The 26,515-nt window shown below is 54.0% G+C and overlaps 1 protein-coding gene across 5 annotated transcripts in view; it reads right to left on the bottom strand.

Moving 5' to 3' along the window:
- The window catches only part of SH3PXD2A (SH3 and PX domains 2A), a 241,501-nt gene that overhangs the window by 76,345 nt on the left and 138,641 nt on the right, over positions 1-26,515 (bottom strand). For all 5 annotated transcript variants that reach the window (XM_066354520.1, XM_066354521.1, XM_066354525.1 and 2 more), the window contains one exon: positions 6,197-6,225. In XM_066354520.1, the coding sequence (XP_066210617.1) occupies positions 6,197-6,225 (29 nt within the window). The remainder of the gene's footprint in view (positions 1-6,196; positions 6,226-26,515) is intronic.

Genomic DNA, 26,515 nt, shown 5'->3' with positions numbered 1-26,515 from the left:
CGGTAGCAGCACCTCCTGAACCCTCTGTACCTTCCTGCAAGTAGCTGCTCTGATACCTACTTCATTATACAGGTGTGACAGTTTTATCTGTCAATCTGTCTCAGCTAGAGTCGCCAGATATTCGACCACACACTCACTAACCCAGGAGCTGCTGGGGAAAGTATTTTGCAGATGTGATAAAGTCCATAATTCATTTACTGATATTTTCAGTGACATTATATAGATATTGGGAGGGGCTGGGGGGTTTGAATCAATAAGCTGAACGGCCTCAAGGGCAGAGCTGAGGCTTCCCTGAGAGGCAACTATGGCCTGTGGACCACAAGCCCAGACTGCCCTTGAATTTCAGACTTGCCTTGCCAGCCCCCACAGTCGTGTAAGCCAAACCCTTGCAAATAATCTCTCATCGATAGCTCCCACTGATTCCGTTTCTCTAGTTGAACCCTGACCAACACAACAGACAGGTGAGGTAACAGAGCTCAGGTGAAGGGGTCTGCCCAAGGTCACTGACCAGCGACACGAGGGACTAAGAATGGAGGCCCAGGCGCCCTGACTCTCCCCAGCGCCCAGATCAACTCCCCTGCCAGGCCATACCCAGCCACCAAAAGCCAGCCCCTCTGCTGCTGCTGGAGTTGTCCCTCACCTGCCTCCTCGTGACGCAGCTTTCCATTCACCAGTCAGGAGAATGCTAAGGGCTGTCACATCATGTCCCCCTCGCTTCACGGCCCTTTAGTGCCTTTTCATCTCACAGTGAAAGTCTAAATACTTAAAAATGACCCACAAAGTCCTACAATGGTCTGTGCTGCTACCTCCACCCCCAGATTCCTCTCTGTTCTCACCTCCTACCACCTTGCCCTCCCCTGCCTCCTACCCCAACCACAAGCCTCCCTGCCCTTGTTTCAAGCAGGCCAGCATGCTCCCACCCCAGGGCCTTTGCATACACTATGCCCTTGGCTTGGACTGCTCTCCTCCGGTAACCACATCACTCCCTGTCTAACATACACTCTTGCAAATACAGTTCAACCCCTCACAACCCATAGCAGACTGCAAACTCCTCAAAGGCAGAGAGACTCATTCCTGTGACAATGTCCCTGACCCAGTGCCTGGCATACAGCCGGTGCTCAATAAGATCATCAGCTGAAGTTTCTGGTCTCCAAACAAGCCACGCTCAGTCCTACTGTCCCACCTTTGTGCAAGTAGTCTCTTGATTACCAAAGCTCTTTGCTCACTGTCCCCAACAAGAAAAATCATCCTCTTCCCAGATAACATCCCCGATTGGAGGCTGCAGTGACCTCCCCTTCCTGACCTGAGTGTTCACTTACATACGCATGTGCATGCAGCCTTCCATCCACCCACCCATTCAACAAGCACAGGGTGGGGAGCAGGGGTGGGTGCGGATGGGGCTGCTACTGGTGCGAGGCCTGTGGCAAGGTCTTCGCTCCTGTGCCGGGACACAGATAATAAAGAAAACCCAAGAGATAACCAGAGAGTGACCAGCGGTGTGCAGAGAGGAAGCAGGGTGAGTTGAGGGGGCAGCTGCACAGTAGGGAATGGGGCAGCTTCTCTGAGGTGATGATTAAGGAGAAATCCTAACAAGAAGCCAGTCATGTGGGAACAGCATTCCAGACGGAGGGAACAGCAAGTGCCAACGCCATGTGGAGAGAACAAACTGGATGTGCTTAAGGTATGGATGAGCAGAAAGTGCTGGAATGGGAACGGGGTGACGGGAGCAGGAGAGGGTAGGAGCCCAGGACAGAGGCAGGTGGGGAGCAAAGCACACAGGACTCGTAGGCTGGGATAGAGTTTATTTTGGTTGGGACGCAAAGGCTTTTGGGGAAATTTAAGCGAAAAGCACTTTACTGGATACAGGTCTCAAAGCGCTCACTTGAGCTGTGGTGCAGATAAGAACATGGAAGGGCAAGGGTGGGAGGAGGGGCCACGGAGGGAGCTGGGGAGACGAGGGGGCTTTCCAAGGGGGGAGGGTTGGAGGCGGGAGAACCGCAGGGGTCTGGAGGTCAGGTTGGCAGGTGAGAGAAAGGGAGGAGTGAAGGGTGACTTCGGGATGTTGGGCTTAAGCAACAGGGTGGATGGAGGAAGGGGGAAGGTGTAGGAAGGAGCAGAAATTTGAGGCTGTTTTCAAGGTCACTGGTCCTGCCTCCGCCTTAAGGCTGTGTGCGGCCTGAGAACTCTCTCCCCAGGCCTGGCTTCAAGTCTTGGCTCTGCTCAATAAGAGATCCTTTCCAGAGATCTTCCCAGGGGGAGCTGGGGCTTTGGGGACTAAAACGTGAAAAGTAATGACCAGGAGGCCTCTGCGGCGTGGTCCTCCGAGACTCGGGACTTGCCGTGCGCAGGCCATGGCAGACTACCTGATTAGTGGGGGCACGTCCTACGTGCCTATGATAAAAAAATTTTAAAAAAAAGGAATGACCAGGGAACAGCATCCATTCCTTCGTGCAAATGTCCCTGGCTCTGGCCCTGGCCGGTTGGTTCAGCGGTGGAGCGTCAGCCTGGCGTGCGGGGGAAGCCGGGTTCGGCCCATTTGCTTCTCCACCCCCCCTTCCTCTCTGTCTCTCTCTTCCCCTCCCGCAGCCAGGGCTCCATTGGAGCAAGGATGGCCTGGGCGCTGGGGATGGCTCCTTGGCCTCTGCCCCAGGCGCTGGAGTGGCTCTGGTCGCGGCAGAGCGAGGCCCGGAGGGGCAGAGCATTGCCCCCTGGTGGGCAGAGCTTCGCCCCTTGGTGGGCGTGCCGGGTGGATCCCGGTCGGGCACATGCGGGAGTCTGTCTGACTGTCTCTCCCCGTTTCCAGCTTCAGAAAAAAAAAAAAAAAAAAAAATGTCCCTGGCTGGAGTGACCCTGGGAAACTTTGTGAGCTTCGTAACTGAGCAAGGTAAAACCCTAAACTGGGACTCAAATCCTCACAGAATCTAAGCTCAGACTTTGGGTAGCCACTCCTCTCAAAAACTTAGTTTCTCATCTGTAAAATGGGAATCCTACCCACAATGCAAGGTGGCTCTGAGCAGCAAATGGAGAACCATATGTAAAGTTGCCAGCGCATAGTAAATGCTCATTAAATAGTAATAGTAGCTATCTGGCACTTTGAGAGAGCTTTACAGGTTATAGGCAGTGTTCTAAGCATGTTTATATATATGTTTATCGAATCTTCGTTATAACCATATGAGGTCTGTATTAAGGTTCTCCAAAGAACTATCTATCTATCTATCTATCATCTATCACAGAGGTATGGTGAGCCAAACTCTGATATGGTAGGCTGACGGGCTAAAGACTCAGGGGAGAGTTGGAAGTCCAAAGGAAGAGTTCAAGCCCAAAGGCAGTCTGCTGGCAGAATTACATTTTTGCTCAGGGGAGGTCAGTCCTTGTTCTATTAAGGCCTTCAACTGATCAGATAAGGCCCACCCACATTATAGAAGGTAATCTGCTTAACTCAAAAATCCACTGATTTAAAAGGTAATCTCATTCAGCCTTGGCTGGATAACTCAATTGGTTAGAGCAGTGGTCCCCAACCTTTTTTGGGCCACAGACCAGTTTAATGTCAGAAAATATTTTCATGGACTGGCCTTTAGGGTGGGACGGATAAATGTATCACGTGACCGAGACAAGCATCAAGAGTGAGTCTTAGATGGATGTAACAGAGGAAATCTGATCATTTTTAAAAAATAGAACATCATTCAGACTTAAAATATAAATAAAACAGAAATAATGTAAGTTATTTATTCTTTCTCTGCGGACCAGTACCAAATGGCCCACAGACCGGTACCGGTCCGCGGCCCAGGGGTTGGGGGCCACTGGGTTAGAGCATCAATCCGATACGCAAGGTTGCTGGTTCAATCCCCAGTCAGGGCACATATAGAAACAGATGGGTGTTTCTGTGTCTCTCTCTCCCTTCCTCTCTCAAAAATAAAAAAATAAGTTAATCTCATTCAAAAGTCACCTTCACACAAACATTCAGAATAATGTTTGACCAAATAGCTGAGCACCACGACCCAGCCAGGTTGACACATAATATTAATCATTACAATGTGTGTGAATATTATCCCCAATTTACAGACAAGAAAACAGGCACGGAGAGGGTCTCAGAGGAGAAGAACCAGGTCTAAACTGCTGTCTGGCTCCCAGGCTGGCACTTTCAACCACGACACTAAGTGGCCATTATCATAAGCACACCAGTGTAAATCAAACTCCTCCATCCATACTTTCCGGGCCTGAGGGTGGAAAGCAGAGAAACTGGGGGAGGTTTGCCCGGGGTGCGGCCCTACATCGCTTAAGCTGCAGAACAGAACCTGAGCTTCAGAGACTCAGAGACTGGCTCCGGGGAACCTGAGGGGTCATGCGGTCCAGCCCTTGGATCTTACAGAGGGAAAATGAGGCTCAGAGCTGAGAAGGGAGTCACCCAAGGTCTCTTGGCTTCAGAAAGTAATCATGAAGATAAACTAACACTTCTAGAGTAGTTATTATGTGCTACATGTGAGATAGTCACCATCTTTGCTTTAAAGAAAATGAGGACAGTAAAGCAGAGGTTAGGGAACTTGCCAGAGGTCACACACAGCCAGAATCTAAGCTCAGGCTCAACCACACACTACACCTCTGAGGCCCAGGGCAAGTCTCTTGGGGGTGGGGCTGCGACAGAGCACAGTCTCAGGTTCGTAGCTCCTTCCCAGTTCTCCCCCTGGGGCTCTGACAGCAAAGGACAGCTGAGGTGGTGCTGCAAGTCCTCGGGTTATAAGGCAGCTCACCTTCCTGGTCACCGAGGAAAGGCCTTCTGTCCCAGAGGGGGGGCATACCTGGGACACCCCACGCCCAGCTGATCAAGGGCTGGACCACACGACCCCTCAGGTTCCCTGGAGCCAGTCTCTGATGTGCACACACATCTTATCCCACAGCCACACATACCCCAAACAGGGACACACACACATGAACACAGACTCCAACCCACAACACACTGGCACACAGACCCAACATCTGTGCACCCAAACAAGGGGAACAGCCTCATAGCACACAACTGTATAGACCCCCTCAGCTCCACATACACACATGCCTAATACATCAACCAGGACACAACTTTCCACACCCTAATGAACACACAGGCCAACACTTGTACACATTAAGCATAGGAACCCATTTTCAGAAACACACATTATGCAATCTCTCCCCCCCCACACCCCCAATTCACATCCCACCCATCACACACAGGCACACATGCCTCTACTGATCCACAGGCCAAGGCACTTGGACACAGACACCTCCCCACAAGAGCCATTAATGTGAGCCACGTGTTTATACACACTTCCCACATCCACAAGGGCCAGATGGCTGCTCACCCCCTAACTCACCACCCCCATAAATACAGGCGACACACGTGCCAACACTGATCACTCCAGTCCCCACCCCACCCCCATCCGTACACACAGAGCCCTAACTCCTAGGGACCACCCTCCCCAATCAACTGCACCCCACCCACATTCAGGCATTTGCCTAGCCCAGCCTGCCCCACCCGGAGAGAACCCTTCTCTGACCCCAGTGGACAGGGGGCTAGCTCCTCCTCTCTCCCTTTTCCAGCCACTTCTCATTCTGCGCGTGAGCCCTGGCACCCGTCAGGCCAAGGCCAGAGCTGGTGTGCCCCCTCCCATTCATGTTCCTGCTGCCACCACGCAGAGCTTCCACAACCGCAGCAAGAACACTCAGAGTTGGAGGAGGAGGGGAAGTCTGCTCTGCACCCATTAAAAACTCAGTCACTCAAGTACGACCCCCCTTTCCAGTCCTGCATGTCACGTTCCCACGGGGAACACCCTGCGTCCTAACCTTTCCAACACCACCGCACCACTGAAAGGAGGAGCCAAGGAAAAGTCACAGCCGGCCCAGCAGTGGGCACTGCAGCCAGGGGACGAGGGAAAGGACTGGCTGCCAATGTTGTGGGGGCTTATGCCCTTTGAGAGACACCCCTGCACTCCGCATGCACCCACCCCCCATTTCCACAAGGGACAGCCGGGGGACTCAATGGTCAGAGAAAGCGCAAGTACAAGAGATCTTAGGGGCATGAAGGGAGTACCCCAACCGCACAGGACACACAGGGCAGACCGGCAGGGACCCCCAACCCCCAAGATAGTCCTCCGCAGGATCAGAGAGGTGCATGCACGAAGTGGGAGGGGAGGATGGAGGGAAAAACGCCCGGAGGCTCCCTTACCTGATTTCCTCTTGGAACTGCCATAGTCCCTGAAAAAGAAGCAACAACAGATAGACATGGTTAGCGCTGGACGCGGGCGCGAGGCTGCGTGGCTGCGGCTGCAGGGCGCCCACGAGCGAGCTGCGGTGGGTCCCGGCACCAGCACCGCTGCTCATGTGATCCCCGCGGCTGGCGAGTCGCGCGCTCCGCAGCCGCACGCACTGCGCGCTGCGCCCGCCCGTGGGTCCCCAGCCAGTCCGGCCTCGGCACGACTCCTCCATCCCGCTCCTCCCCCACGCCCCGCCCGCCCGTCCTCGAACCCCGCCCAGCCCCGCCCTGGACCAGCCCTACAGGAGGGGCTCCATGGGCCGCTCTTCCCTTCCCTAGGCACCTTCCCTCCTCCTCGGTAGGGGGACAAGGTAGGTTCCCACGCACTGCGTAAATAGGGAAACTGAGGCTCTGGACGAAGGTGGTTGCTAGGACCCAGGCCTGCTCCTCACCCCGGCAGGCCTTCCACTCCCAATTCTTGGCATTGCCAGCTCATGCCCATTCAACTTTTAAGTCACTACTAAAATGTTCCCTCCTTAACCTATCTTCCTCCACATTTTCCTCTCTTCAAATTGGCCTCCAAATAATTATATATTTGTGTGATCCTTTGAATAAAGTCTGCCCCTGCGCTAGACCCACGCTCCCTGCTAGGAATTAATTAACCCAGCCTCAGGATCAGGCTGTTTCCCAACTCCTGCCTCCAGGTGCCCTCCTGTGCTCACCAGCCATTGGCCCCTGCCACCACTCCTTCCATTCATAACCCTCAGGGAAGACTAAGAGCCCAGACAGTGCTGCTGGAGGTTCTGTGAAGTGCTCAGGAGCTGGGTAGGGATATATCTGGAGACCAGAGGAAATGCCTTTGATTTCCCCTGGGAAAAAATAAAAATGCCCATTTCGGGCTTTGGTCAAAGCCAACTGGCCAGCTAGGTCGGCCTGCTGGAAAGAGAGGACTCAGTAAAAAGGGACAGCAGGTTTACAAGGAAGGTGTCGACCTCAGGGAGGCTCTCCGAGATTCCAATTCCGGAAATCTGGGGGTAGGGTAGCCTGGGCTTTGGGGACGCTTGGTAAGTTCCGAGGTAACTGGCCCGCACAGCGAAGGGCGAGGGGCTCCCCCGCTCCTCGAGTTGTACGTTTCCTAAAGTTGGGTTCAGACTCAGTGAGTCGGAATGCTGGAACCGAGGCCCGCTCCCCTGTTTGAGAACCCCCTTCTAATTCCATGCTTCTTTCCATCCTCACATCCCACAGGAAGGTCCTATCGCTCCCTTTCACAGATGAGGAAACAGAGGTTCAGCCCAAGGTCACCCAACCTGGGCAAGGGCAGCGGTTCACGAGCCCACCTGCAGAAATGAAGACGCAGGGTGGACGGGGTGGAGAGGGATCTGTTGAATCTGTTGTCTCCCAAGGATTAAGAAAATGAGTTCCCATGTGCCCCTTCCTCAGCCTGGCAGTTTCATGTCCTTGGGGCGGAAGGCAGACAGGTAGACTGTCCACGAGGGCCTGGCTGTGCCCCTTGAAGCTCAGTGGAGAATTCCCACTGAGGAAGAGGAGAGCATGGAATGGTGGCTATGTCCTGCCCAGCAGACTTGCCGCTCCCAAGGGGGAATTCATTTCTCAGGCTGTTTTGCGGAGTGAGGCCCAGGGAAGGGCAGAGAATGCACGGTGATGAGGAGCTGCCCCTCCCTGCACCCCCTCTCCGTTTTCCCACTGGTCCTGCAGGGGAAGCCCTCTGGGCCTGGGATTACAATGGCCCACTGACCACTCCCTGGCTGCCAGTAGTCCAGCCAGGGGGTACCTTCCTCACAGTGATGGCCACCTTCTCCCTGTTTGTGCAGCTGCAGGCTGCCCAGGATTCTCTTGGAGCTTGTCAACAGCCCTGGGGGAGGGGGACGCACACGGGTCATTCTCCTGTGACAAAGGAGTACACCGAGGCTCCGGAATGGGAGAGGGACATAATTCCCAGAAGCTGAGTGCTTCCTCTGTGCCAGGGCCAGGTCAGTGATTCCCAACCTGGTCATTCACAACGGGATCCTCTGGCGAGCCGGTTACAAATTCGGATGTGGGCTCCCACCCCAACCTGTCTGCATCTCCAACAAGCAAGCTTACGAGGCGGGGCCAGTGTTGGCTGAGAACCTGGGAGCCAGCACAGCTGCTGCCCCCTTTGCTACCACCCTGACATGTAGGCAGGAGTGGTGGCCAGGGGCGCGCCAGGCCTTGCACCCTAGTTTCCATCAGACTCAGCCGCCGCTTGGAAACGGTTCTGCTTGGTCAGAACACTGTGCTTGCAGTGTCAAATCAGCTTTGTGGTGCATCCTCTGGCTGGCCTGCACTTCAGCCTGAGTGGAGCCCTTCCCACCAAAGACTCCCAGACCTCTGCAGGTGGTGTGGTCCCTCATTTTGCAGGTGAGAAAAGCAAAACATAGACAAACTAGACAACTTGTTCAAGGTCTTCCAGGGAGTAGGCGAGGCTGGGCTTGGACACTGAGAACCTAAGCCTTACTCAGGGGGGCTCAAGGCAAATCCCCAAATCCTGCCACCCCCTGGAGCACTGGGTGCAGGGGAGGGAGGACGACGCAAGGCCCTGGGCCTGAGAAGCACACAGAGTGAACAGGGTGGAGGCGGAATCCTGGAGGCGGGGCGGGCAGCAGAGCCACACGAATGGAGGGAACGCAGGCAGGCGCGGGAACCCGTCCTTCACGGGATCTGGCCTCCAGCCCCTTAGCAGTTTACGGGAGAGCACCTCTGAGCAAGCCCCTTTGTATTTTTAGCTGCTGAATGTGCTGAGAAGCAGCTTAGGTATCCAGTGACTGGGACTCCCCACGTATCACAGGCGGCAGGGGGGGGGGGCAGGGCTCCCTGTCTCTGGCATGCCTACCTCCTGCAAGACTGCAAGCCCTCTGTTGGGGTCCAGGTCCCAAATAAGTCAAGACTGCCCTCACCTCCCTGCCTTGCTCTGGTTCTTGCCCTGAGCTGGTGCTGACAGCCCCACCCACCGGTGAGTGATTTCACTTCGGGTAGGTCACAGTCTAGCCTGCTTCCGACCTGCTGCTGAATCACTATCTCCCAGGGAGCCACAGGAAGGAGCAGGGAGAGAAGGGAGGGAAGGGAAGGGAAGGAAGGAGGGAGGGAGGGGAGGGAGGGAGGCGAGAGCCAGCGACTCCCTCTAGTGCCGCCAGAAGCTAATGTAATTGAAAAGGCCTCCCGGGCTGTGTCCTCACTGTGTCCTCACATCAGGCCGCTTGGCTTTCTCTCCAACTGGTCCAGAGGTGACGAAGACCATGGATACAGTGACCAACCATCCCAGGCAAACCAGGACATGGGACTTTCAGAACTCAAGCTGGGAAAGTCACAGACAAACTGGGACCGCTGGTTACCCTGCAGTCCACTGGTCTGGCCGGGCTGGAAACCATGGGAGAACTTCCACCTACCCAGCTCCACCCCTCCCCCATTTGAACAAGGACTGCTGAGGCCCCATCCACCCCACGTGATACAAATAGTTCATCTCTTGGCCCATCCTCACTGGATGAGGTTCAGGACGAGGTTCACAGGGCAGGTTCAGGAAGCAGACAGACCCCCCTTTTCTGCTATTTGCTTGCTGGATAGTCACCCTGAGCTCCTTGCTTCACCTCGAGCCTCTATTTCTCTGTAGAATGAAGATAATGACAATGCCAACCCCTCAGGGTTTGGGGGAGAAGAAATGTATGGTATACATACATACATAAAGCGGCTCGCAGAGGGCCCGGCACTGAAGAAGATGTGTGTAACTTGTCTTTGTTATTATTCTTTCATACCTGGACCTGGCCTGCCTTAGTTGCTACCCAAATGGCAAAGGCCTGCAGAGCCCCCTAAAACAAAGGGATGTGGCTTCTTCTTAAGGACCTCACCATGATGCTGGCAGCACAGTGCCCGATGGGGGCAATTCCAGCCTCATTTTCCAAGTTTTGGGCTTTCACAAACACCGACACAACCTGGGTCTCTATCGAGTCTTGTCCACCCGGGAAAAGCCTGTTTCTACACACAGAATGTTTGATCCTGGCTCCTCTGGCAACACTCGTCCTTTCAGGGTGCCGCTGACCTGCTCTAGACTTACAGACTGGAACCGGCCTCCCACAGAGCGGCCAACTCTCAGAGCCCCTAACTAAGAGATGCGAAGGGCCCGGGGTTCTCATGCTAATGGCACCCAGAAAAGTCAGCTTTTCTTTTATTTCTTCAGCCCTTTCATGTCTCTTGGTGAGACGGGCTGTGTCCCTGCCACAGACATCCTGGTGAAGGAGCTGCTGGCCTTGGAGAAAGCAAAGGGGGAGAGGCTAGAAAGAGGGAATGGGAAAGGCACTTAGCAATTTGTGCGTGTTAGCCACCGTTTCCGCACACGCTCCCCACGCTCTGCCCTCCCTTGACAGCTCCCAGCAGGCACCTGACCTCAGTGCTCTGAAGCAGGCAGAGGTGGTGGTAATCCATATTCTGGATGAGGAGACTGTGGTCCTGAGGGCGTATGTGGCTTGCCCAGGCTCAGGAAGCTACACTGACAGTCCTATCCTTGCGTGCTCCCCACGCTGAGGCCCACCAGGAATCAGGCTGCAGGGAGAGGACACCGTATCCGGCGGGAGCAGACTGCTGCTGGGGAAAGGAGGCAACCATCTTGCGGGGCAGGGGCAGCGTTCCCGGAATGAGAGGCAGCGCCAGGAAGAGCCACTGAGGCGAGGGAGGAGGCAGAAAGGGAGCCCCGTCGGCCTGGGCCAGTTCTGTGGGAGGCTCTGAGTCCTGCCAGGTGGAATTGTGAGCGCTACAGGGCCTTTCCCTCCACACCTGCCACCCCCTCTCACTCCTGCTCCCGCCAGCGAGTGTCCTGGCAGGGGAGGACACGCATGCACAAACTTCCAGCCTGATGTTCTCACCCGCTGTCTGCTGGCTGACATTGGCTGCTCGGCCCAGGACACCTGTCTGCAGGGTCTGCTGCCGCTGAGAACTGCTGGAGAAGCTGGCCAGTTTGCCAGATGGCTCTGGGTGACCTTGAGAGCCTCGTGGTCTTCGGGACATGGGTGGTGCCTAGAATATGGGGGCTGGGGAAGCTGTTATGCAACCCTGGCCCTGGAAGTGACATGGAGCCCTTGAGGTATGTCATGATGATTGTGACTGCTGTTCTCAGCTAATAAGCACTTTCTCCGCTCCTGCTGTATGCCAGCTCAAGAAGGCCTGAGCAGGCGCAGGAGGAATGGAGGACCTGGCCTGCAAGTTTGGGGGGAAGTTGAAGGAACGAAGTCGCCTAGCACAATGGGAAATCTTACATTCCGAGATATTCCAGGAGGCACAGGGATGGTTACAGCCCCAAGAGCACCGAACGATGCTGGGCAGCAGGTCACCCAAGGCAGCTTCCTGCCGGAGGGAACCGGGACCTCGGCTGTGGAGGATCGGGGGGAGAGGGCAGGGGGTCAAGCTCTAGAAGCAGGAACAAGCAGCCCTACCCAGAGGGTGAGCAAGTAGAGGAACAGCCAGGGAAAAGCCAGGATGGAAGGGAAGAGAAGAGGGACTGTGATGTCTGGCGGTGAAATCCAGCAGGTCTCAGAATCAGGAAGCAATGTCTGGGTGCACTGAAGGGAGATTTTTGTTAGAAGGCGAGGTAGGTAGGTAGGTAGGTAGGGGGTGGAGTGGGAGAGAGGTTGTGACAAGTCTGGCAGTGATGTCACCAGCCCCAGGTTCTGGGCCTGGCTCTGCCCCTCCGTGGCTGGTGGACCTGAGCAGTCGGCTTCAGACTCGTGTTTTCCAAACGACAGCCCATCACCCATCAGTGAGTTCTGAAATCAACTGTGTCCCAACAAGCATTTAAACAAGAAGAGACTGAGTAGTCAAGTCACCCCTAGTAAGGTTAAATATTGTTTTGTGAAACTTGCTTCAGATGTCTATCTACCTGCTTGTCTTATCTGTCTAGCTGTATTGGGTTGTGATTTGAAATTTCTTACTGTGGTGGAAGAAGTTTTAAAAACACTGACAAATTCTCAGAACGTCAGTTTTTTCCCTTCCAAAATGAGGCTACCCTGTGTATCCTCATGGGCAGTTGGTTCTCTGAAACCGACCCAGCGAGACAGAGCGTGCTGGTCCCAAAGCGGGCGAGGAGGGTCTGGGCACAGGGGCTCAGGCCAGCCTAGGTCTGGAGAATGTGGGGGTTCCCCCCCACAGAGCCCCGAGCTGGGGTTTGTTCTGGCTGTTGAGAGCCTTTGCCAGAATGCTCTCGAGCAGCCAGCGACCTCCAGGGAAGACAGATGGAGGGGGCATGAATGCTGTGCTTTGCCCCCATTTGCGCCCTGATCTACACTGTGGCACTGAAGGCCCTTGTGTCCAACAAGAATTCATCCTTTCTCCTCAGGGGCTGTGTTTTCCAGGGTTCTAAGAATGGGCCTCATTGTGGCCGTGTGGACAGTCCAGAGAGGCTGGAATTCCCGCCCGGGGTGAAAAAGCGGAATTCCTGGGGAGGGAAGGGGTTTCGTGTACCCCTAGGCTGTGTCCAGAGAGGCCACTGCTATGGCCCTGCAGACCCCAGGCACTGGGCTTGTTTCCCAAACATCCCAGACGGCCTCTGCCATTGCTCCATCCACAGCAAAAAAACAAAGCACTATATATCTGTCTATCTCCTCTGACTTGCCTCAGGGTTCTGGGCAAATGTCCCGAGTGTGTCTCTAGCCTGGGGACAGCTCCACCAGGCCCAGGCCTCGGAGCAGGAGGTTAAGAATGTGGGTGGAGTCCGGTGAGTGCTTCAGCCACTTACTACTTCATGACACAGGCAAGTCACTTAACCTCTCCGGACCTTCGGTTGTCAAAGGGCATAAACACAGTTCCTACCTTTGTTGTGGGGAGGGTTACCTATGACAATGTACAAAGCTCTCAGAACCACATCTGGCACTTGAAGGGAGCCCCTAGACAGCAGCCTGGGCTCTTGTGGGGCTAGACTCGCAGCGTGGACGGTTGCCACCATGTAGGAAGTGCAGACAGCTGCGCTGGTTTTGGACTTTGCAAGACTGGCTCTGTGGCCCAGCGCGGCCACCTGGCACCATAGAAACAAACGGGCCTGGGTTCCCACCTGTGTGCACTCTAAGGAGTCCCACCCCGATGGCGGGGGGGGGGGGGGGCACAAAGCTGGTTTTCCAGGTGGGAAAGGAAGCCGTCTGGCTCACTGGCCATGGAGTAGGGTGAGCTCCCCACGGGCTACACCACTCCTGCTCACTACTCTGCAGGCTGCTCCCGGCCACGGGGCTCCCGGGAGTGCTGGGGACTGCATGCCAGGTCTGTGCAACCACAGGAGGGGCAGTGACAATATGCAGTGATAAGGTTCAACTCTGAAGTCCCTGGAGAGGAGGACAAAAAGGGTCTTCCGTGTCCCTGTCTCTCTCCAAGTCCATGTCCGCCCACCCACCAACCGATGTCTTAGCAGAGGGGCTACTGTAGACCCAGCCTTGAGTCTGAGCAGGAGAGGGAGGGAAAGCCCAGTTTTACCCTCGCAGAGCACGCGACTAGCTGGAGGGACAAGATAACCCCCCCAAGGAAAAGAAACCATGGAAATCATCCTGCAATTAGGTGCCTCAGAGGCCCGTCAAAAGCGGATGTTGTACAGGGACAGCCAGGAAAGGGAGTTCAAAGTGGTCTGGGAGGGCTGCCTAGAAGAGGGGCGCTGCAGCTACCCTTGAAAGGTGACTATTTAGGAACAGCAGAGGCAGGAAGGAGGGTTGAAGTGGAAGGGGTAATGTGAGCAAAGGTGCAAGGGCAGGAATGGCTATGAGACCGTGTAAAGCCAGTAGCCACGGCCACCATCACAGCCGCCTGGCCTATGCAGGTTCGCATTTGATTCGGACAGATGGTAATGAAACAACGGAGCCAAGAACTGGTGGGCCATCATCTTTAATCCTAGCTTGCACCCGGCGGGCAAGAAATACACACAGTGGGAAAACACTTCCCTTTCCATGCAGGGCTCCCAAAGCCACTGACTTATCCGAGTTTCCTAGAATCAAAGGTTTCTAGCTCACCAGCCTTATTCACCTCTGTTTCCCATCTCCTTCTCTCTGCACAAACTCTGCACAAACTGGCTTCTCCTTCCGCACTCCGCCATCTTGGCTGCTTCTCCTGGCCTCCTCCACGAGGCCTTTCTCTGCTCTCCTTTCTTTCCTCTTTCCTCTAATGCTAATCTCAGGAACAGAGAGAGAGAGTAAGCTCCCAGTCTGCCCCATTTTTATAGTGTAGAAATCAAAACCTTTAATCCAATATACAAACAAGGAAGTCTGATACAAAGTCACTTAGAGTGGGAAGTGCCTCTGCTGTTCTTAAAACTAAGCCTTAGGCTATAACGGCCCTGCCTGCTTACAGCTGGCCCCCACACCCAATGCAAACTACAAGCGAGCAAACCTATATATCATATTTACAAACTTATTTGACCAACAGACCGTGTGCATAACAAACAGATACCAGGCCCCACTGCCGAGCAGACCTCCAGGCTGCTCGCTGGCCACGGCCCCTCACCCCCCAGCCCTGGCTGAACTTCAAGCAGGGGCTGGGAGGCCGGGAGGCTGGCCCAAGCGCTCCCTGCTTACGGCACAGTGGTTAGACAATCATACCCTTCACAAAGTGTCGTGTCCCCCGATACTTCCAGTACCCACCTGGTACCATGCATAGTCACTATAATTTTACTGACTTGATTCCCTATGCTGTTATCTACTATTTTTAAATTTTATTAATTTTTTTTCAAATTTGTAAGAGAACGTTTATTTAGAAAATTACAGAGGTAGCAGAGGTAAGCCAGCCTCACTGTCAGCACTAGGCCTGCTCTGTCCCCTCCAAGTCAGCCTGGCTCTAACCCAGTCAGGTCGCTGTTCACCGGGGCTCCTGTTCCAGATCCCAGCGGGCTACCCAGGGCCACCACTTCCATCTTCCACTATGTGATGAGAGCTGAGCTTCTGCCACGGAGAAGTCCCCTGAGGCCCTGGAGCAGGTGTAACTCTCGAACCCCAGAGCATGGTGGGAAATGGGGAGGGGACAGCCCGTGGGTCAGGCCTTGGTGGGAGTCACCACTGCGAAGCCCCTCCCCCCTGAGTAATCCCCTCTTACCCAAAGGGTGTTATATGGCTACTATTGTTATTGCTGTTGTCATTATTATTACTAATATATCACTGACAAGAAGGGTACATTTTTCAAGGATTTATATTATAAAGGTACCAAACTAAGCCCTGACACATCAGCTCATTTTATCCTCACAATACTCCAATGTAGCATTTCACAGGACAGAAATGGAGGATCAGAGAGGGCATGTAAGTTGCCCAAAGTAACACAGCTTGTGAGTGACAGGGACAGGATCTGAGCCCAAGCTGCCCTAGCATTCAAATCATTTACCACCTTGTGTCTGATAAGGACACCTGTAAAATCCAGACAGATAAGCTAAATTAGGAATAGGTGGGGAAGAGAAAGGTAAGAGGAAGGCAGGGTCAGGGCCAGAAATATCAAAGCTGCACCACCCAGTTCTCGACACATTCTTAGGGAGGTCACAGCTTTTAATCTGCTGTGAGTGAACACAGCTTCCAGGAAGAGGGAAACTGGCTCTGACACACAGCAGTATCTGTGCCCACAGGTCAGGCAGGCACAGTGCTTTCTGATTCTAATGTGTCCCCACCACGTCCAGAGCTGACCTGTTTCCTGGGTCTGCAGCCCGAGGACTGCCTGCTTCACCAGGGCAGGCTTCACCATCTCCAGAAAGGCGGTGTCAGCAGTTTTTGTCAATTCTGGGGACAGTGATGCTGGGTTGATGCTGTCCTGGGCTCTGTGCCCCTTCGACTTTCTTTCCTTCCCCTTTTCAGCTCCCAGCCTACGGCCACTTCCCAATACCCCACCCCCAAACCCAGCCTAGAGCAGCGCCCTGTCCCCTCCCGTGGTAGCTTTTGCCTTTGGTATTATGAATTCGTCATTTCTTCCCCTCCACTCTAGGTTCCATGAGGCAGGCACTATGACATCTCCCCAGGCCTCACACAGGGCTGGGCACAGTCGGTGTTTGCTGAATGAATGCACAAAAGCCCTGAGTATGGCCACCAGGCTCAGGGCCACCATGGTCCTGGGGGTTGGTCAGACCTGCGGTGTTATCCTGAGCTGTGCTGCAGACAGACTCTGGGTCTCTGCCCTCCCTTCCTTTCCCCAGGAAAGCTCAGTGGAAGTGCCACTTCCTCCAGCAGGTCCTCCTGATCATTACAGATGGGTCAGCAAGCACAGATGTCAGTTTGTGCAAATACAAAAGGGCTGGAACAGTCTCTGATGACTCGAGGCACTTCCTGTCCATATATGAGGATGGCCTTGGTCCCCCTGCTCCTTCCTCTGTGACATCACCCCGAGTCGTCAGGAAACCGCTGTGGCCTCGCAGGGAGCCGGCATGCCCTCCTGGCATCCTGCACAATTGCTTCACGGGCGTCCCTGTCCCTGCCCCAGTTGGGGCTACAACGCGCACTGCCGCCTTTGCCTGTCTGCCCTGTGCGCCCACGTCTGAGAACAAGGGCACGTGCGTGTGCCGGAGGTACTGGCTCTGTACTTCACATACACTATCTCAGTTCTCTTGACCGCCCCAAACAAGGTACTCTCACTGTCCATTGTCCCGATGAGGAAACTGAAACATAAAGAGGTTAAGTCACTAGACAGTGGCAGAGCTTGAGATCTGAAGCCAGTGCCGGCTGATTCCTAAGACATGCTTAGCAATTTCCTGTCTCTTTCTTGGCCTTCCCACCTTACAGACCTCCATCAACACACCCTGCCCTGCCCGCCCACCTCTGCTCAGAAGCCTCCAAGCATGCTTTCACCAGCGCCCATGGGCCCAGCCCCCTTCCTCCCTGTCTCTGTCCCTCAGCATCCAAGTCCAAGTGGACAGCCACAGCCCCATGGGTCTCCTCCCTCTCCAAGGTTCCCCTGTATTCCTGGTCTGAGCATGTCTGTTGGGCAGATAAAATATATTATGACCACTTTGTTAAAGATGGTGCTGCCCAGCGGTAGAGCATCGGCCTGGTGTGCAGGAGTCCCGGTTTTGATTCCCGGCCAGGGCACACAGGAGAAACACCCATCTGCTTCTCCACCCCTCCCCCTCTCCTTCCTCTCTGTCTCTCTCTTCCCCTCCCGCAGCCGAGGCTCCATTGGAGCAAAGATGGCCCGGGCGCTGGGGATGGCTCTGTGGCCTCTACCTCAGGCGCTAGAATGGCTCTGGATGCAACAGAGCGATGCCCCAGAGAGGCAGAACATCGCCCCCTGGTGGGCATGCCGGGTGGATCCCGGTAGCGCGCATGCGGGAGTCTGTCTGACTGCCTCCCCGTTTCCAGCTTTGGAAAAATGAAAAAAAAAAAAAAAAGAAAAAGATGGCGCTGCCCACGTAGAGGCCATTGCCCAGGTGATATTAATGTGTGTCTCTGTGGGCAGGCAGGATCTTTATAGCCTGGGGCTTGGTTTTGGGATTAAGCCCGTCCCACCCTTTTTGATGTGGGGTGGTACAATCCCATTTTGACTCATAAGTGACTTTGTATTAGAGACTTCCCTATTATGTATATTGGATTAAAGATTTGGATTTCTACTCTATAAAATAGGGGCAGAGCGGGAGCTTGCTCTCTTGGTTCCTGAGATTAACATTGGAGGAGAGAGCAGAGAGGAGAGCAGAGAAAAGCCACGTGGAGGAGGCCAGGAGAAGCAGCCAGGATGGCGGGGTGTTAAGTGAGAAGCCAGTTTGTGCAGAGTTAGAAGCAGGGAGAAGGAAGGAGATGGGGAACAGAGGTGAATAAGTCTGGTGAGCTAGAAACCTTTGATTCTAGGAAACTCGGATAAGTCAGTGGCTTTGTGAGCACTGAATGTGAGTGGGTTTTGGAGCCCAGTGTGTGTTTTTACTTGCCCGCCGGGTGCAAGCTAGGATTAAAGAAGATGGCTCGCCAGTTCTTGGCTCCATTGTTTCTTTACCGACTGTCCGAATCCAATGCGAACCTGCATGGGCCAGGCTGCTGTGATGGTGGCTCTGGCTTCTGGCTTTACAATGTCCATTGGGCTTAACCACCTTGTCCCCGGTGTACTGGTCAGTCCCACACTCCTGGGAAGAGGAGCACAGGGGACTGGCCCCTCCAGGCAAGGCCTTCCTGAGAACTTCAACCAGGGCTGACATCAGCCTGGAGCAGACCTGCACAGTCCAGTCACCCTTGTTAGAGAAACTCAGGGCGTGCAGAAGAAAGAGCCTTGGCCCCGGGACCCCCAGCTCGGGGGACCTTCCCTGCAGCTGCCGGGCTCTGTCCTCTGATTCGCTGCTGTACTTTGTCAACGAGTATTTGCTGAGCATTTACTATGTGCCAGGCCCTGGGGTCACAAGGTTGAGTAAAACAGCCTTGGGCAGAGGCTGGGAGGCAATGAACAAAGCCAAATAAAGCAAACTGATCATTGGATTAGGAGCTGTGAGGAAAATGAAAAGGTTGCAGCCCAGAAGAGAGAAAGGGAGTTCCCCAGGAAGAGAGGATTAAAGGCAGGCCTGTGGGCACCTGGAAGGGCAGGACTGGGCGCAGAGGAGGCGGCGGGAGGCACAGGCTGCCTGGAAGCTCTGGGCAGTGGCCCTGAGCCCGTGGAGTGCCATGCTGGGGCTGCTCACGCAGGCTTTCTGGAGCGCTCCCTCTGGAGCTGGCTGGGGGAGGGGAAGGGAGGATGAGAGCAAGAGGAAAGAGCCGCAGTGCCCACACCCACCCTTGGAGGGGACAGCCCTGTGGCCTAGAGGCCTTCACTGATCCCCAGAATTCCCAGCGATGAAGCCCCAGTAGCTGGCTGATAATGTGCCACTTTGGGCTGCCTTTCCTCCCCTGCCTTCCTTCACTTCCTCACTGGTATCGCCTCCCAAAGAAACTACTAGGTCTCAAATCTTCAGCCCCACATGGGCTTCTGAAGGTTTCTAAGCTGAGACACCTACCTTTCCCTGTCTCTGGCCCCTCAAGATCTTAGTAGCCCGCGGGACCTAGCACAGTGCCCAACACACAGTGGGAGCTTTACCCACACATGCTGGGTGTGGGTCAACGTGGGGTTAACCCGTGTCCTCTGGCTAAACCTGAGACAGCTGCCTGCAGCGGGGCAGGTCTCCACGTGCCCCTGGCCAGGTGAGACCAGCTCACAGGTGCCCTCTCCCCTCTTGGGGTGGGAAGCACAACACTCCCAGTTATTAAGCTTTAATTCTCCAGCTTGGCGGGCAGAGCCTTTCCTAATCAGTGGCCTGCCTCTGCCTAATTAAATCAGAGCTGACCACAGCCCAGTTCCTGCTTCCCCGGCCACTGAGAACAGCCGGCCCCTCCTCTCTGACTGTCAGCCAGGCTCCTGTTCGAGTCTCCATATGGGTTCAACTCTTTTTCTACTCACCAGTATTTGGGATGCTTCAAAAATCTTCTGAGAAGGCTTCGAGAGCCAGAAAAAGCACTGAATTAAAATAATAATAATAATAATTTATTGATTTTCAGAGAGAGAGAGAGAAACATCTATTTGTTTTTCCACTTATTTATGCATTTATTGGTTGATTTTTGTATGCACCCTGACTAGGGATTGAACCCACAATCCTGGCATGTCGGGACAACACTTTAACCAAATGAGTGATTTGGTCAGGGCAAAGAGCACTGAATTTTGGGTCAAAAAACCTGGTGCTAATCCAGTTTTCTGGGTGACTTCAGGCAAATCATGTCCCCACTGTGGGCTGCAGAATGTCAGGAATGTTGGGCTCTGAAGGCTGGGGCTCTCAATGGGATGCAGCCAGGATGAGAGAGGCACCTTTGATGGCTCCAGGCACTGCAGACGCACCTTGCTGCCAGGTCAGTGTTGTGTGGGTGTCAGTTAGTCAGGCCTTTGGCTTTTCCTCCTGCACGTAATAGCCCCTCAACAACAGCAACAGTAATGACAGGTCCCATCTATTCCGAGCATGCGCGGGGCAGTGTGCTAAATACCTGACAAGTTTCACTGAGGGGCAGGACAGGTACAAGCCAGGCTCCCATAATGGACTGCCTGGGTTCGAGCTGTCTCTGCCACTTCATCAGCTTTGAGAGTCATATGACAACTTGGTGCCCAAGTCGATTTATCTGTAAGTTGGGAGAAATAACTGTACCCACCTTTATAGATGGATTACAAAAATTCAATAAGCTAAAACATAGAAATTGCTTCCTGCTAAAAACCTAGGCTGCCTGAAACTTGCCCAGGTAGATAGTTGGGCATCTGGTGGCCGGGCCCTCGCCATGTTGCTAGTACCCACTGGCCTTTTGAGCTGCTCTGTGGAAAGTAAGCACTGATGTTGGTGAAGACAAGCCAAGCTGTGTACATCCTTCTGGGAGTGGGATGAAGTCCAAGGTGGCACCCAGTGGGCTACCGGAATCAATAGGTAGGGAAGGTGCCCACTGAAATGGGTGCCCTTGTCCCTCTGCCTCGGGCCCTCTCTCAGTGGCCCGTCCACCTCAGAGCTGCAACAACAAAACCAGGCAGGCCTCGCTCCTGGCTTGTTAGGCACTGTGTGCAAAGGTCATTTAGCCGGAACTACCAAATGGTCTAGAAATCAGAGCCACACACGGGTGGGGAAAGAACTCAGTGCCCAAGAGCACACATTGTCTCTTCCCAGGCAGGAGAGGAGGGAAGGGGTGCCCACAGGGCTCCTAGAGCCGGGAGTTTGGGGAGAATTCACCTCCCTCCGGGATCTCTTTAAGATGATGGAAAATTTCTAAACTTAGATTGTGGTAATGATTGCACAACTCTGTCAATTTATTAATAATCACAGGGTTAATTGCATACTTAACACGCCTGAATTTTGTATTATGTACCAGGGGTCCCCAAACTTTTTACACAGGGGGCCAGTTCACTGTCCTTCAGACCGTTGGAGGGCTGCCACATACAGTGCTCCTCTCACTGACCACCAATGAAAGAGGTGCCCCTTCCGGAAGTGCGGTGGGGGCCAGATAAGTGGCCTCAGGGTGGACGCATGCGGCCCCCGGGCCGTAGTTTGGGGACGCCTGATTGTAAACCATACCTCAATAAGGCTGTTTGAAAGAGAAATCTCTCTCTGGCCCTAAGTCCTGGGGCAGGTCTTGCCCAAACAACCTCTGGTAGCAAGAGTCTCAGGATCAAGGGATGTGCTGGGGCTGGGGTTTCCCCATGTGACAATGGGCCATGTGTTGGGATAAAGGGCTTAAAGTCTTGGTCGGGAGCTGGGGTCTCTGCTGGACCCAAGGCCAAGGTCCAGTCTCAGTTTGGTTGGGGAAGGGAGACCGGCTTTTTTGGGTGCTTCCAGAACCAGCCTCATTATGTCTGTCCTGTCAGGGAAGTCAGGCAGCAACCCTCTTCAGACATCTAACCGCAAAGCTTGTGGGAGCTCCTGAGGCTGGGGGAGGGGTCTCAGGGAGGGCACCAGGGATGTGGGCTGGCGAGAAGCCTGAATTCCCCTTAAAGAGCCCTCAAATACGCTTGACCAGGCGGTGGCACAGTGAATGGTCGGACTGGGACTCAGAGGACCCAGGTTCAAAACCCCAAGGTTGCTGGCTTGAGTGTGGGCTCATCCGGCTTGAGCATGGGTTCATTTGACTTGAGCGTGGGCTCACCAGCTTGAGCTTGGGATCATAGACATGGTTGCTGGTTTGAGCCCAAAGGTCGCTGGCTTGAGCAAGGGGTCACTCGCTCTGCTGTAGCCCCCCACCCCCCATCAAGGCACGTATTAGAAAGCAATCAATGAACAACTAAGGTTCTGCAACAAAGAATTGATGCTTCTCATCTCTTTCCCTTCCTGCCTGGCTGTCCCTATCTGTCTCTCTCACTATATATATATATATATATATATATATATATATATATATATATGAAGAAGAATCCTCAAATGCGGAAAGTGCCCTCAACTATACCTTCAGCTGCCCCCCCAACCCCTTGACCGTAGAGACCACAGGGTCCTGGGCTCCATGTTGCAATCGGCCCTTGTGCTTTTTTGTCACAACCTAGCTGAAGTGTAGACCTAGAGTTGGAAGGGGTTGAAACCAGCCTCTGACACTTACTAGTGGAGACGTAACTCGACCAATCTGAGCCCAAGGTTCCTCAGTTGCAAAAGGAGGCACAAACCTCACAGGACTGTAAGGATAGGTAATCAAGATCACGCTCAAGGGTCCAGCATAGCTTCCAGCAGTATCAGCTGAGTCTGCAGGCACTCACCAGGATGCTGGCAGTTGTAATACCCAATGTTGACACAAGGTGGAGGCAGAAATACACAGATCTCATGAAGTAAGGCACTTGAAGGGAGTTATAGTGGTGCCTAACTCCAATCAACCTTAAGACACTATTTATTCACAGGGCCTGTGAAGGGGAAAAGGTCACATGATCTCTAGAATGCTTATCTTTTCCACATCATACTGTAGCTATAAATGTCCGCCACTCCAGGTCCTGGTTGTTACATGCTTGGATCACTGCAATAGCCATCTGGTTCTGATAGGATCACAGAATTTCAGAGCCAAGAGGGATCCCAGAGACCCCCAAATTCTTTCCCCTCACCTGATGCTGAAGTGTTGAAAGGGTTGATGACTATTCAAAGTCACCAGCTGGACACTGGATGCCCCTTCCTTTCGGCCCAGCCAAAGTCAATCCTCTCCTCTCCAGGAAGACAATTTCTTTCAATTCCTTAAAACTGCTGCAGTCTCAGGGACTCTCTCTAACCTGATTACCCGTCTCTCCCACTCCCCATCAGGGGCTGGCTCTCACCTCACTCTCAGCTTGAATGCCACCTCTTCAGGGAAACCTCCCTGACCACCCAACCAGCCTGGCCTGTGGCTGTAGCTCCATTGGCTCAGCAGCTTTTATAAACTCAGCAGCAGTTTTTATAAGCCCCATTTTACAGGTGAAGAAACTGAGGCCTTGGAAGTTCCACTGTTACCCAGGCCGCACAGCAGGTAGGGGAGGGGCCAGGATTGCCATAGAGCAGCGGGGGCTTCACAGCAGCTGGCTAGGCCTGCCTGTGTGTCTGTCTCTCCCCACTGGCCGTGGCCCCCTGCAGACAGCAGTGACCCATGACACTGCATGGAACCCAAGCCTCACACCAAGAAGATGATCAAAAATAGATGAAAGCCAAAAATGGCCTGGAAGCCAACAGAGGAAGCCTTGGGCTAAGAGGCCACAGACTTGGGTTTGAGATTTACCATATTTTCCCATGTATAAGACACACCCTTTTTCGAAAATTGGGGGTCTAAAAACTGGGTGCATCTTCTACAGTGGTTATAGGTTTATTTACTTGCATTTCCGCTTTTTCACGCTTGTTTTTGCACTCATTGCTGTAGATTTTTTTACTTGAGTTCAATAATCTTTTTTTTTTTTTTTAAACACAAAGAGAGAGAGTCAGAGAGAGGGATAGATAGGAACAGACAGACAGGAACCGAGAGAGATGAGAAGCATCAATCATTAGTTTTGTTTTGTTTTTTAAATTTTATCTTAAGCATAGGTCATATTTTATTTTTATTTTATTTATTCATTTTTAGAGAGGAGAGAGAGAGAGACATTAAGGGAGAGAGAGGAGAGAGAGACAGAGAGAGAGAAGGGGGGAGGAGCTGGAAGCATCAACTCCCATATGTGCCTTGACCAGGCAAGCCCAGGGTTTTGAACCGGCGACCTCAGCATTTCCAGGTCAACGCTTTATCCACTGCGCCACCACAGGTCAGGCCAATCATTAGTTTTTTGTTGTGACACCTCAGTTGTTCATTGATTGCTTTCTCATATGTGCCTTGACCTGGTGGGGCTACAGCAGACTGAGTAACCCCTTGCTCAAGCCAGCGACCTTGGGTCCAAGCTGGTGAGCTTTGCTCAAACTAGATGAGCCCGTGCTCAAGCCGGCGACCTCAGGGTCTCAAACCTGGGTCCTCTGCATCCCGGTCCGATGCTCTATCCACTGCACCACCGCCTGGTCAGGCGAGTTCAATAATCTTATGTAATACATTTTCCCCCCAAGTTTCGGGCCCCAAATTTAAGGTACGTCTTATACATAGGAGCGTCTTATATATGGGGAAATACAGTAGCTCTGCCACATCCGCTCCTTAGAAGGGCAGCAAACCAGGGGACTGGTTATAATGGAGGGTGGTCATTACAGGCATGGGAACAAACACTCCCGTTGCACATGACATAACAACAGAGCTGGCTTCAGGGGCTCTTGTGGGGCCCAACCCTCCAGCTGACACCCCCAAAGGGTGCCATGGCCTCGGGAGCAAAGGGTGGGCTTGTGGGCCTTGGGTACCTGCAAACCATGACCCTCTTCCATGGCCGAGGAGACACAGAAACACAAAGCACAAGCCTGAGGAGACAGCGGGGACTCAGCCCATCCCCACGCCCCGGCGCCAGGACACTGTTCCCTACTCACCACCTCCCTTCCACCCCTGCCTGAAGGAGCCGCAGGGCCCCTGCCAGCCCCGAACACACAGAGCAGGCCTCTCTCCCAAAACGCGGCCTCCGCTCCAGGCCTCTGCTCCAGGGCTGGGGCCGGACCGGTGGGTGAGTTGCCCCCCCCCCCCCAGCTTGCTCACCCAGCTCAGCAGCTGCGCCCTCAGAAGTCCTTGTTCCCTGGAGCGGGTGCCCCTTTCAAGTGGGTTGGACACAACTTCCTGTGGGCACCTTCCTCCCACCTGCCCACCCAGGTTACAGGGGCTGTGGCACGGGTGGGCAGGGTCTACTTACATAAGTTAAGCACTGTTCTGGCTTCAGCTCCTCGCGACCCAGTCCCTGCCCCCAGCTGGCTCTCTCGCCCACCAGCATGAAGAGGCTATTTGTGCAGCTGCCAGTGGCAGCGGGGCTGGAAGGACAGTGTGGGCCACGTCCAGGACGGCTGGTGGCCAGGACCGCTGGCTGTGGAGAGACGTCTAACCGGGACTCAGTGAAGCACCGCGTGGGGACACAGGTGCCTCGCAGTTCCCAATAGCCAGGGGGCTTCCTGGTGGTGGAGGACCAGCTTCACCCCACAGCCACACCCAACATGGTGAGAACTCCCAGAGCCGAGATGGGCTCAGGGAGGTTTAGCCCAGCTCCTGTCTTCAGCGGGACCCAATTATACACACCCAGTATTTCTGAGAGCCGCTCTGCACGCAGCCTGCGCTGCTGGAGGACAGGGGCAGAAGAGAAAGTTCCTGTTCACCGAGTATCTGAGGGCCAGGGGCTCTCGAGGCATTTATATGCATTAGTGCCCTTGAAACTCAAACCGCCATATGGGTACTGTTGGCCCCTTTCACCGAGAAGGAAATTGACATTTAAAGAGGTGAAATAATTCACTAAAGGCCACCAGCCGAGCTGGGTGTTCTGACTGTTGTCTCTGAAGTTAGTTAAATTCAATTCAAAATTTCAACCTAGTGCCTGATCTGTGGTGGCGCAGTGGATAGAGTGTCGACCTGGAACGCTGAGGTTGCCAGTTTGAAACCCTGGGCTTGCCCGGTCGAGGCACATATGACAAGCAACAAGCAAGCAATGAACAACTAGTGAAGCACCTATGAGTTGATACTTCTTGCTTCCCCTCCCCGCTGTGAAATCAATAAACAACTTAAATGAACATTTTCAGCCTAGTGGTAGCCTTGAGCCTGCATTCGTTGACCCAGGCAGTCCCTGGCACATAGTGGGTGCTCAGGGAACACCTGCCCAGTGAAGAAAGGTCATAGCAGAAGCTCTCTCCAGTGCTCTTCCCAGGATCTTCCATTTGCTTCCCAGGGAAGGGAAACGGAGAGGAGAGGGTCATTTTGTTCAGCTCCTATTGTGTGCGTCACCTCACTTAATTCTCCTTAGTGCCGTGGCAGGTGGCTGTGACTTATAGAGAAGGCTTTGTCACCAGCCCAAGGTTGCCCTGCTGTCAGCAGGGCAGCCTGCATCCTGATCTGGGGTCAGGCTCCCGAGCAGCCTCCCCAAATCCTCAGGGCCACCCCAGCTGCACTGCCACACCCCTCCATCTTCCTGCTGGGTCCTGAGGCAGGGCTGGCCACATCCCCTCTGTCCTTCTGGACTGTTTTCTGCAGGGAGGACAGCCTCAGCCTCGACCTACTTCCAGAATAACAAATGCATGGGGAGGCTGGGGAGGCCTTGCAGGGGAACGCTGTTCTCAGGTCTGACCTGTGCCCACCCCAGACCCAGCGCAGCTACCTGCCCTGGGCCCTGGTTCTGCACTCCCGCAAGCCTCGCTCAGCACCCTCCAAGTTAGCTCCTGGGCCACCTCAACAAGCCCCTGGCCCAGACCCAAACCCTACCCTAGACAGGTACCACAGCCTCCCTTTCTTGTTGGCCTGTCTGTCCAGGTGTCCCACGGGCACCGCA

Source organism: Saccopteryx leptura, chromosome 13, assembly GCF_036850995.1.
Source record: "Saccopteryx leptura isolate mSacLep1 chromosome 13, mSacLep1_pri_phased_curated, whole genome shotgun sequence".
Classification (NCBI taxonomy): domain Eukaryota; kingdom Metazoa; phylum Chordata; class Mammalia; order Chiroptera; family Emballonuridae; genus Saccopteryx; species Saccopteryx leptura.
This window is presented reverse-complemented; position numbering and strand designations above follow the sequence as displayed.